The sequence below is a fragment of the Capricornis sumatraensis genome, chromosome 14 (genome assembly GCF_032405125.1).
Source record: "Capricornis sumatraensis isolate serow.1 chromosome 14, serow.2, whole genome shotgun sequence".
Lineage (NCBI taxonomy): Eukaryota > Metazoa > Chordata > Mammalia > Artiodactyla > Bovidae > Capricornis > Capricornis sumatraensis.
Genome location: NC_091082.1, coordinates 83,183,895 through 83,195,931, shown reverse-complemented (window position 1 = coordinate 83,195,931; position 12,037 = coordinate 83,183,895). Strand labels below are relative to the sequence as shown.

The following is a 12,037-nucleotide window of genomic DNA, read 5'->3' as shown; positions in this document are numbered from 1 at the left end:
AACTCCAGTACTTTGGCCACCTCATGCGAAGAGTTGACATTGGAAAAGACTCTGATGCTGGGAGGGATTGGGGGCAGGAGGAGAAGGGGACGACAGAGGATGAGATGGCTGGATGGCATCACTGAATCGATGGACGTGAGTCTGAGTGAACTCCAGGAGTTGGTGATGCACAGGGAGGCCTGGCGTGCTGTGATTCATGGGGTCACAAAGAGTCGGACACAACTGAGCGACTGAACTGAACTGAACTGAACTGAAAGTATAAAAAGGTAAACTCATACATGAATTTTTATAGCTGGATAAGCTGATAGAGCAGATACAGTAAAATGTTAAAAACTGCTGAATTTTGACATTTCAACAATGGTTGAATCAAAGAGTTTGATCGACTACTCTGTGTGTATACTTGCCATGAAATAAAAGCTGGTGAAAAGCATGTGAGGAGCATTTTAAATAGGCTTTCCCATCCTGCCGCCTTTAGAACTTAGCGTGGATAAATGCATGAATGGAAACTGATTATCCCATTCAAATGCTAATACACAGTTTATTTTCTTAATAGAAGGGGGAAAGCATGACTATACACCATCCTAATTCAAGCTCAAGTGCTAGCATCTTGTCAGCAATTCTGTCTTTTGTGGTGATACAATATAAAATCCACGACATCGTATATTAGATCATCTGGTCAAACCATTTGCTGTCAATTCAACACAGTAATGAAAAACCTGAGCTTGGGCCGCAGTGAGCTGGCCTTTCCTCCCCCAGGTCCTCGGGAGCTGAGGGTATGGAGGTGAAGGCCCCGGCCAGCCTTCCCTCCGTCACCCCAAGCTCTTCCCACACTCGGCTCCATCCAAGTCAACAACTAGGACCTGGGCCCCTCTGGGAGACACAGAGAAGAAAAGGAGAAGCGATACGCTTGCGGATAATTGCTTCAATAGCACTTTGGGACCTGTTTAGTTTTGCATTTCAAAACCTTGCTGGCTCTCTTTTTTGTGGCTGAGTAGCATTCCATTGTGTACACATATATGTGCCACATTTTTATCCATTCTTCTGCTGGTGGACGTTTAGGTTGCTTCCATGTCTTGGCCGTTGTAAACAGTGCTGCAATGAACACTAGGGCACGTGTGCCCTTTTAGATGGTGTATTCCTCTGGATATATGCCCAGGAGTGGAACTGCCAAATCATGCGGTAGTTCTGCTTTTCTCTTTTTAAAGAACCTCCATACCGTTTTCCATAGTGGCTGCACCGATTTATATTCCCACTAACAGTGTAGGAGGTTTCCCTTCTCTCTACACCACCTCCAGCATTTATTGTTAGAAGATTTTTTGATGATGGTCATTCTGACCACTGTGAGGTGAGACCTCATGGTAGTTTTGATTTGTGTGTCTCTATTAATTAGTGATGTTGAGCATCTTTTCATGTGCTTTTTGGCCATCTGTATGTCTTCTTTGGAAAAAGGTCTATTTAGATCTTCCACCCCCCCCCTTTTTTTTTTTTTTGATTGGGTTGTTTTGTTTTTTATATTGAGCTTGCAGCAACATGGGTGGAGCCAGACATTGTTGAAGTGAGTGAAGTCAGAGGAAGACAAATATTATATGATATTGCTTATGCATGGAATCTAAAAAGAAAATGTGTACAAATGAACTTATTTTCAAAACAGATGGAGAAAGCAAACTTATGGTTACAAGGGGGAAGGGATAAATTGGGAGACTGGGATTAACATACACACACTGTGGGTATTAGTCGCTCAGTCGTGTCTGACGCTTTGCAACCCTATGGACTGTAGCCCGCCAGGCTCCTCTGTCCATGGGATTCTGCAGGCAAGAATGCTGGAGTGGGTTGCCATGCCCTCCCCCAGGGGGTCTTCCCAACCCAGGGATAGAACCTGGGTCTCCTTCATTGCAGGGAGATTCTTTACCATCTGAGTCACCAGGGAACATATACACACTACTATATATAGAATGGAGCACTACTAAGGACCTACTCTGCAGCACAGGGGCCTCTTCTCCATCCTCCAATGGCCCGTGTGGGACGACAATCTACAGGAGAGTGGGTGGATGTGTATGTATAAGCGAGTCACTCTACTGCACACCTGAGGCAAACTCAACATTGTAAATCAACGATACTCTGGTGAAAGTCAAGAAAAAACACACGTCTTGCTGGCTCTCCTTTTCTTAACTAGAGTGGCTACAGGTGGGCCTTTCAGGTGGGTACTTTAAAAAGCTGGCTTCACGCCAGTTTCTCTCTCCTTGGCCTCAGACTTTTCCTCTGCCGGTTTCTCTTTACCTCCTCAACTTCTGTCAGTCTTGAATCAGACATAGTGTGTAAAAAATAAACATCACGGCCTCCGAATAGTCTCTCTGAAACCCTCTGACTAGATTGGAAGGAATAGGGAATGAAATTCTACTCACCTCCCCAAGAAAGATGGCTGTGACTCCCAGCACCTGAGATTACCTGTAAAAGGCTTTCTCCTATTTCCAGCCTTACTCCTGTTATGTTTGATTTTGGCTCCTTTGCCTCGTGGAAGAGAATAGTGAGCCACGCACGGCAAACCTTACCAGCAAGCACGCATCGCTGCTGACCAAGCACCTTGCTTTGGAATATGTGCCACAAAAGAGTTTAAGAAAGAAAGAAATTCTCAGAAACTGAGAGAGAACATCCAAGTTTAACATCCTCTTTCCTATGCTCTGAATAAAACATTTTTATATGTATTTTGTTATTCACAAAATTCTAAGTACTAGTCCCAGTTCAAGATTTCCCCCTCAATACTGAGGAGGAGAAATGAGGCTTCTATTATCCCTGCTTCCTCCTAACCTAGGGGTCAGCTGTTTCAACAGCAAGAGTGATTTACAAGTTCTTTTTTTTTTTATTCAACACCACCAATCTTTGAGTTAGCACAAATTCCTCATAGATTTTTATACTGTCTTAGTTTTTTGCTTTTTACATTCCCTGTGTTTCTCATTGATTTAAAATTATTGACCACTATTTTTGAAAATACCTTTATTGAGGTGTAGTTCACATACCATACAATTAGCCCATTTAAAATGTACAATTCAGTGTTTCCTGGCATAATCACAGAGTCGTGCGATCATCACCATTATCAGTTTTAGAACATTCATCAGCCTCAGCTTTCAGTCATCAGCCCCTCCCCAGTTCTAACCCTAGGTGACCTCAAGTCTCCTGTGTCTCTCTACATTTGTCTACTCCGGACATGCCATATAGATGCAGCCACATAATACGTAGTCTTCTGTGACTGGCTTTTGACACTTAGCATGTTTCTGAGGTTCGTTCATGTTATGACATGTAATAATACTTCAGAATATTCCATTGTTTCGATGTAACTTTTGTTTAGTTCTTGTGTATATTAATGAGTATCTGGGTTGTTTTTCAGTTCAGTTCAGTCACTCAATTGCATCCAACTCTTTGCAAACCCATGGACTGCAGCATGCCAGGCTTCTCTGTCCATCACCAACTCCCGGAGCTTCCTCAAACTCATGTCCATTGAGTCAGTGGTGCCATCCAACCATCTCATCCTGTCGCCCCCTTCTCCTTCTACCTTCAATCTTTCCCACCATCAGGGTCTTTTCAAATGAGTCAGTTCTTTGCATCAGGTGGCCAAAGTATTGGAGTTTGAGCTTCAGCATCACTCCTTCCAACGAATATCCAGGTCTGATTTCCTTTAGGATGCACTGGTTGGATCTCCTTGCAGTCCAAGGGACTTTTAAGAGTCTTCTCCAACACCACAGTTCAAAAGCATCAATTCTTCAGCACTCAGCTTTCTTTATGGTCCAACTCTCACATCCATACATGACTACTGGGAAAACCATAGCTTTGACTAGATGGAACTTTGTTGTCAAAGTAATGTCTCTGCTTTTTAATATGCTGTGTAGGTTGGTCATAGCTTTTCTTCCAAGTAGCAAGCATCTTTTAATTTCAAGGCTGCAGTCACCATCTGCAGTGATTTTCAGTTCAGTTCAGTTCAGTCGCTCAGTCGTGTCCAACTCTTTGTGACCCCATGAATCGCAGCACGCCAGGCCTCCCTGTTCATCACCAACTCCCGGAGTTCACTCCGACTCACGTCCATCGAGTCAGTGATGCCATCCAGCCATCTCATCCTCGGTCATCCCCTTCTCCTCCTGCCCCCAATCCCTCCCAGCATCAGAGTCTTTTCCAATGAGTCAACTCTTCACATGAGGTGGCCAAAGTACTGGAGTTTCAGCTTTCATATCATTCCTTCCAAAGAAATCCCAGGGCTGATCTCCTTCAGAATGGACTGGTTGGATCTCCTTGCAGTCCAAGGGACTCTCAAGAGTCCTCTCCAACACCACACTTCAAAAGCATCAATTCTTTGGCACTCAGCTTTCTTCACAGTCTGACTCTCGCATCCATACATGACCACAGGAAAAACCATAGCCTTGACTAGACGGACCTTTGTTGGCAAAGTAATGATTCTGCTTTTCAATATGCTATCTAGGTGGGTCATCACTTTTCTTCCAAGGAGTAAGTGTCTGTTAATTTAATGGCTGCAGTCACCATCTGCAGTGCTTTTGGAGCCCCCCCCCCCCCAAAAAAAAATAAAGGCTGTCACTGTTTCCACTGTTTCCCCATCTATTTCCCAAGAAGTGATGGGACCAGATGCCATGATCTTCATTTTCTGAATGTTGAGCTTTAAGCCAACTTTTTCACTCTCCTATCTCACTTTCATCAAGAGGCTTTGTGAAGTTCCTCTTCACTTTCTGTCATAAGGGTGGTGTCATCTGCATATCTGAGGTTATTGATATTTTTCCTGGCAATCTTGATTCCAGCTTGTGCTTCTTCCAGCCCAGCGTTTCTCATGATGTACTCTGCATAGAAGTTAAATAAGCAGGGTGACAATATGCAGCCTTTACATACTGCTTTTCCTATTTGGAACCAGTCTGTTGTTCCATGTCCAGTTCTAACTCTTGCTTCCTGACCTGTATATAGGTTTCTCAAGAGGCAGGTCAGGTAGTCTGGTATTCCCATCTCTTTCAGAATTTTCCACAGTTTATTGTGATCCAGATGCCATGATCTTAGTTTTCTGAATGTTGAGTTTTATGCCAGCTTTTTCACTCTCTTCTTTCACTTAAGAGGCTCTTTAGTTTCTTTTCGCTTTCTGCCATAAGGGTGGTGTCATCTGCATATCTGAGGTTATTGATATTTCTCCCAGCAATCTTGATTCCAGCTTGTGCTTCATCCAGCCCGGCATTTCACATAATGTACTCTGCATATAAACCAGGGTGACAATATACAGCCTTGATATACTCCTTTCCCAATTTTGGAACAGTTGTTCTTACCTTTGGGTTATGAGTAACTCTGCTAGGAACATTCACATGTAAGTTTGTGTAGATGCATGTTTTCGTTTCTCCTAGGTATTTATCAATATCAAGGAGGATTGCTGAGTCATCGCAACTCTATGTTTAACCTCCAGAAACTGCCAGGTTGTCTTCTAAATTGAGTGCACCACTTTACATTCCCTTCGGCAGTGTTTGTGGGTCTCCATTTTCCGCATCCTTAAGAACTCTTGTTATTATCTGACTTTATCACCATCCCAGTTTGTGTGAAGTAGTGTCTCATGATGATTTTTATTTCAATTTACTTAATACTTTAGTCAGCTGATGCAAAGAGCCAACTCATTAGAAAAGACCCTGATGCTGGGAAAGATTGAGGGCAGGAGGAGAAGGAGACAACAGAGGATGAGATGGTTGGATGGCATCGCTGACTCAATGGACATGAGTTTGAGCAAACTCCAAGTGTTAGTTAAGGACAGGGAAGCCTGGCGTGGTGCAGTCCATGAAGTCACAGAGTCAGACATGACTGAGCGGCTGAACAACAACAAAATGGTTAACGATGTCAGACATCTTTCAGTGTGCTTATTGGCCATTCATACATCTTCTTCAGACAAGTATCTATTTAGATCCTGTTTTCATTTTTAAATTGCATTATTTTTCTTGTTCTTTTGAGTTGTAAGAGTTACTTATATATTCTGACTACAAGCCTATTATCAGATGTATGATTTGTAACTATTTTCTCCCATTTTGTCTGCTATGTTTTCATTTTTTTTTCCTTTTCTCTGAAGCATGAATGTTTGTAATTTTGACCAAGTCCAGTTGATCTATTTTTTTCTTTTCTTTCTCGTGCTTTTGACGTCATATCTAAGAACCCATTGTCAAACCCATGGTCATGAGGACTTTAAGCCATATTTTCACTTGTATTAGTAGTCATCTTTTGTATAGATATTTAAAAGAAGGAAAAAAATGCTGTCTACAATAGAAGACCACCCAAAGTATATTTCTAAAACGTTTTGTTCAGTATTTCCCAAACTATGGTACATCAAAAAATAAAGGAGTTGTTGCATGAAATCAGCATCGTGACCCAAAGGGTCTTTATATTCTCATCTTCTATTTTCTTGGTCTGATAACTCTTTTCTGACTATAAAAGCAGTATATAATGTTAAAATATAGGAAATACAAATAATTTCAAAGTATTCTAATTTCTTAAACCTATTCATCTCAAACCACATAGACTGATTTAGCCAGCATTTTTATTTCTTCTCCTTTATCCATTTATGCCCATCCAGACAATTCAATACACATAATATTGTAACCTAATAATTCTCATTTAAAATTATAGTTTCTTTTTTGTATGTGTATATTGCCTCTTGACTGTATAAGAAGTACCACACTAAGATTTGTGTACATTTCAAAGTCTTCCACTTATTTGTAGAAGTGGTATATTCAGTCCTTTAAGGCGTATGTATGGCTTAATGGATGGTTAGAGTCACATTAGAGGTTTATAAATACTTACTAATGCTTGCTACAAACATATGGGGTGACAGTGTCTGTGTTTTTGTGAAATTATAATAATGTAAAGAAAGAGATTATCCACCACTTCCTCTGAAATAAAGTTGACTCAGAAAGCCTTGAAGCAGTAAATTTCAGACAATGAGAAGAGGGTGCGTGGAACTAAGTGGTGAAGGCGGGCATGTTTCTGCATGTGTTATAGGAGAGGGGACTCAGGAATGGGATACGCATGGTCCTGCTATGAAAGAAGCCTTGGCTACTCAACTGACAAATTTAAGAACCTCTGAAAATCCAGACTTCTAATTAAAACTGTGATAAACCATCCCTGAAAGTATAAAGAAAATAATTGTAGCAGTGACTACATAACAAATACTAACAGCCTACCTGTAGGATTACTTTTAAGGGCACATCCAGGGGAGTGGTGCTTGTCTCATTCACATGTGGGATATTCAAATTTCCCTTCCTGACAGAGGACTCGGAATGATTGTATGGGTGTTCTCTCTTTATGTGAAATTTTACACTCAAATTCAATGAAATCCCCTGTTTTAGCATATCTGTTTGGGGTGTTTCTCCGTTTTAACTGTATGTTATTTTTGTTCATTCTATCTTCAGATATGATACATGCATCTGAAAGAAAAAATAATGAAGTATTAATAATATATCTTTCCTTATCCAAGAACAGTGAAATTGCATTTAAGAAAATCTGGAACTAAATAAAATTATAAAAGAATATTAAAAGTTAATATTTATTCAGTTATACTAGACATAGTTCTTAGCATTTTGTATGTATCATTTATAAATGCTGGGCATTATCTCTCCAGGCTACCCATGAGGAGACGGAGGCTCAGAAAACCAGAATAAATATTCCAAATTCACATAATTTGGTGTTTTGAGCCAGAATATGGAAGCCAGGCTTCCCTGTCCTTCACTATCTCCCGGAATTTGCTCAAACTCATGTCCATTGAGTTGGTGATGTCATCCAGCCATCTCAACCTCTGTCACCCCCTTCTCCTCTTGCCCTCAATCTTTTCCAGCATTGGGATCTTTTCCAGTGAGTCATCTCTTTGCATCAGGTGGCCAAAGTATTGGAACTTCAACTTCAGCATCAGTCCTTCCAATGAATATTCAGGACTGATTTCCTTTAGCATTGACTGGTTGGATCTCCTTGCTGTCCAGGGACTCTCAAGTGTCTTCTCCATCACCACATTTAAATGGCACCCCACTCCAGTACTCTTGCCTGGCAAATCCCATGGACGGAGGAGCCTGGTGGGCTGCAGTCCATAGGGTCGCTAAGAGTCGGACACGACTGAGCAACTTCACTTTCACTTTTCGCTTTCATGCATTGGAGAAGGAAATGGCAACCCACTCCAGTGTTCTTGCCTGGAAAATCCCAGGGATGAGGGAGCCTGGTGGGCTGCCGTCTATGGGGTTGCGCAGAGTCGGACACAACTGAAGCGACTTAGCAGCAGCAGCAGCAGCCTTCTTTATGATCCAACTCTCACATCCGTATATAACTATGGAAAAACCATAGCTTTGACTAGATGGACCTTTGTTGACAAAGTGATATATGAATCCTAACACCACCAGATACTCACCAAGCAGCTTAAATCAAATACTAAGGTGTTCTGTGCCTCGTTTCTTCATTCGTTGGCACAGGTTGTTAATAAAACAAATCTCATAAGACTACTGATGGAAGTTATGTAGATTCCATTTCTTATTGTGCTAGACAATGTGGCTGTGAATATCTTTGTACAGATTCTTTTACACTTGCAAGAGTGTGTGTATAGATTAATCTTCCAGAAATAAAGTAATGAGGTCAAAGGATGTGTGGTTTTAAAATCTGAGGTTTATTCCCAAACTGCCCTTCAAAGAGTTTGCCCCACTTTATAATTTCATTAAGAGAGTCAGAGAGACTTCCCTGATGGTTGAACGGCTGACTGCACCCTTTCACTGCAGGGGCACAGGTTTGATCCCTGGTTGGGGGACTAAGATCCCACATGCCCCAGAGCAAATAGTCTGGTGTGCCACAACTACCGAGCCAGAGTACCACAGCCAGAGAACGCATGCCAACCAAGACCTGAAGCAGCCAAATATTTAAAAAAGAAGAAGAAGATATAGTGCAGATTTGGGAGGCGACTTGGTAGCTTTGCCAGTTTTTCTACTTTCCCTGCTAGAACTCCCAGCCACGTGGGAGTAAAAATCCATGTTAGCAGCGGTCTGCAAAGAGTTCTTCCAGGAAAAACCATCAGGTTTACAAGTAGAATTTTGCATACTGATAAAGAGCAACTCCTAGACCATCATTTCGCAAATGGTCTCCTGAAAAATATCCTCAAATGTTTGTAACATGAAAATACTTTGTGGTGTAAGAGTATGTCCTGTGGTTAAATGATGACTTGGGATATTCATGGAGTTTTGTAATGCACCGTGTATTTTGGGTCTCTTTAAAAGGTGTTTATATTATTGTTTTTTAAAACTGTGTTTATTTTTGGCTGTGCTGGGTCTTGCTGCTGCACGGGCTTGTCCCTAATTGTGGAGGGTGGCGGGGGCTGTTCTCCCGCTACATTGCATGGGCTCTCACCGCAGAGGCTGCTCTTGCTGCAGAGCAGGGCTCTAGGGGCGCAGGCTCAGAAGTCAGCCGAGGGGCTTTAGTTGTTCCTCAGCATGTGGAATCTCCCCGGATCAGGGCTCGAACTCATGTCCCCTGCATCGGCAGGCAGATTCTTATCCACTGTACCACCAGGAAAGTCCTGATTTATCATTTAAAGAAACTTTTTTTCCACTCTGCTTTAAATAAAGCAGATTTTTTAAAAAATGTTCAGTTATATACCTACACTTGTTAACAAGTTTTTGGCTGAATGAAATTTAAGTAAAAATTATCCTACAAAATTAGTCCATGAAAATTCTATAAACATCAAGTTTCAGACTCCAGGAAAATATGAAGAACTCACCAATGCATGTGGGTGGTTCTGACCACTGTCCATTTCTGCACGTCACAGTCAGGTTTCCCCGGAGCTCATAGAAAGATTGGCAGCGGTACTGGACCACCGACCCTGGAGGGTATGCTGATAAGGGGAAGGAGGTGATGTCTCCATTGTCAATAGGCGGAGGCGGCCCACAATATTGTGCAGACTCTGGAAGATGACATGCAAGTGTTAAAAAAAAATTAGTATTGCAGTATAAATGGAATAATGTGAGTTCCATATATCATATCTTCAATATCTTATTTACATGATGTTCGAGAGTCCAAATAGCTCATTATAAAATTTCTATCATGCAACCTGGTAACTGGAATACAACTATAATGCTTTCTTTCACTCTAAAATAAAACACACACAAAATGAGTATTAAGCATACATCAGGGCATGCTTGTGTGGTCAGTCTCTACAGTCGTGTCCGACAGTTTGCAACCCAATGGACCATAGCCCGCCAGGCTCTGTCCATGGGATTCTCCAGGCAAGAATACTGGAGTGTGTTGCCAAGCCCTCCTCTGGGGGATCTTCCTGACCCAGGGACCGAGCCCGTATCTCCTGCATCACAGGCGGATTCTTTACCGCTGAGCCACTGGGAAGCCCATATATAAGGTTATATAAGTATTTAAAACTGTTTTTATTTAAAGCCTGATGGACTAGTGAATAAACCTCTGGTCTATTTCACCTTTCCCCATACAAATGTTTAATTACAGAGGAAAGGTAAAAATAAGTAACTCCCTTCCCATTTTTATTCTCTGGGGCAACTGTTACTGTTATGCAAACAACATGGAGCTATCAGTTATGGTTATGAACTTTTAATTTTACTAAAATGACTTGTAGGCATACTCTTCGGTGTTTACTTTTTTAACTCCAAATAATAGCATGGGCCTCTTTCTCTGTCCATCACGTTTCAACTCACGTTAAGAACTCACGTTAAGATCGGCTGGAATAAGTTCCATGGTACTGAGTGATCTCCCTACACGGTCACAGAAGGTACAGATACGGAGGGACCGACTCAGACAGCTGATCGCAAATAATTTGTTCTCTCTCCTGTTTCATTTCTTGTCCCTGCTCTTTTCTCAAACCAACTCCACGTGGACTTTGGATTCTATATCCTCTACACCAGCAAAGGCCCTGCCCCATGAATTGTCCTCTTTCTGCTGTGTCACCAGTGTCTCCTCTGCTGAATCTGTAATCAGCATAGAAATGCACTGAAAAAGTCACAGCTTCATCAGATGAAAGCAAAGTTATCGATGATTTTCAGGTAGCTAAATCCACTGCTGTTGTTGCTTTTTCATCTCCATCTCCATTTACTTCCCTTCCTCCTAGTGAAAATCTTTTAATTGGAAGAAAATTGCTTTACAATGTTGTGCTGGTTTCTGCCAGACAACGCAAATCGGCCATGATGATACACATATCGCCTCCTTCTTGAGCCTCCCTTCCCCGCAACCCACCGCTCTAGGTCATCACAGAGCACCGGGCTGGGCTCTTTGTTAAATCCACTGTTCAATTCTCAGGCATCTTGCCTAGTTCTAAGCAGTCTTTGAAATGTTTGCCTTCCTGTCAAATAACATTTTAAAATAAGTTTGTTTTTTTTTTTAACTTATACCATTGGCATTGCTTCTGGGACACCAGTTGTGGTGGTGTGATTTCTAAAAAGAAGCAAACACTTGGTCTGACTCCTGCTTCTTGCACAGAGCTCTGGAAACCCTTGGAATCTCCTAAAGATGGAAAGCAATCAAAGTGCCTTTTGTTCCGTCAATGAGGCGATTTTTGGAAAGCCCTTTGATAACACAAGGATGCGCTGGTTGCCAGGAGAACCGCCATGTGAAGGCTGAAACTTTCAGTCCCACCCTGACCTGCAGGGAGGGCAGAGGGGCTGGAGGTCAAATCCATCACCCATGGCCACAGATGTGATCAATGGTGCCAACGTACTGAAGCTTCCATAACTCCCCAAAAGACAGGGTCCACAGGGCTTCCTGTGGGAAGATGCAGGAAAAGCCACGCCTGGAGGGGGCATGGCAGCTCTGCACCCTTCCCCACACTTTGTCCTGAGCATAGCTTTCATCTGGCTGTTCCCGAGGTGTCCTCTTTTATAATAAATGGTGATCTAGTGAGTAGACTGCTTCTGAGTGTGGTGAGACGCTCCAGCAAAGTAACGGAACCCAAGGAGAGGGTCACGGAAAACATCTATACCTGGTTGGTCAGAAGCACAGGTCACATCCTGGACATGCAACCGGCATCTGAACTGGGGCC

At 42.2% G+C, this 12,037-nt stretch overlaps 1 protein-coding gene across 4 annotated transcripts in view; it reads right to left on the bottom strand.

The window, feature by feature from the left end:
* Positions 1–5,773: 5,773 nt before the first annotated feature.
* LOC138090328 (complement factor H-related protein 5-like) overlaps positions 5,774–12,037 on the bottom strand; it is a 28,436-nt gene continuing 22,172 nt past the window's right edge. For all 4 annotated transcript variants that reach the window (XM_068985818.1, XM_068985819.1, XM_068985820.1 and 1 more), the window contains 2 exons: positions 9,761–9,943; positions 5,774–7,439 (listed from right to left, as the gene is read on the bottom strand). In XM_068985818.1, the coding sequence (XP_068841919.1) occupies positions 7,243–7,439; positions 9,761–9,943 (380 nt within the window). In that variant the 3' untranslated portion in view covers positions 5,774–7,242. The remainder of the gene's footprint in view (positions 7,440–9,760; positions 9,944–12,037) is intronic.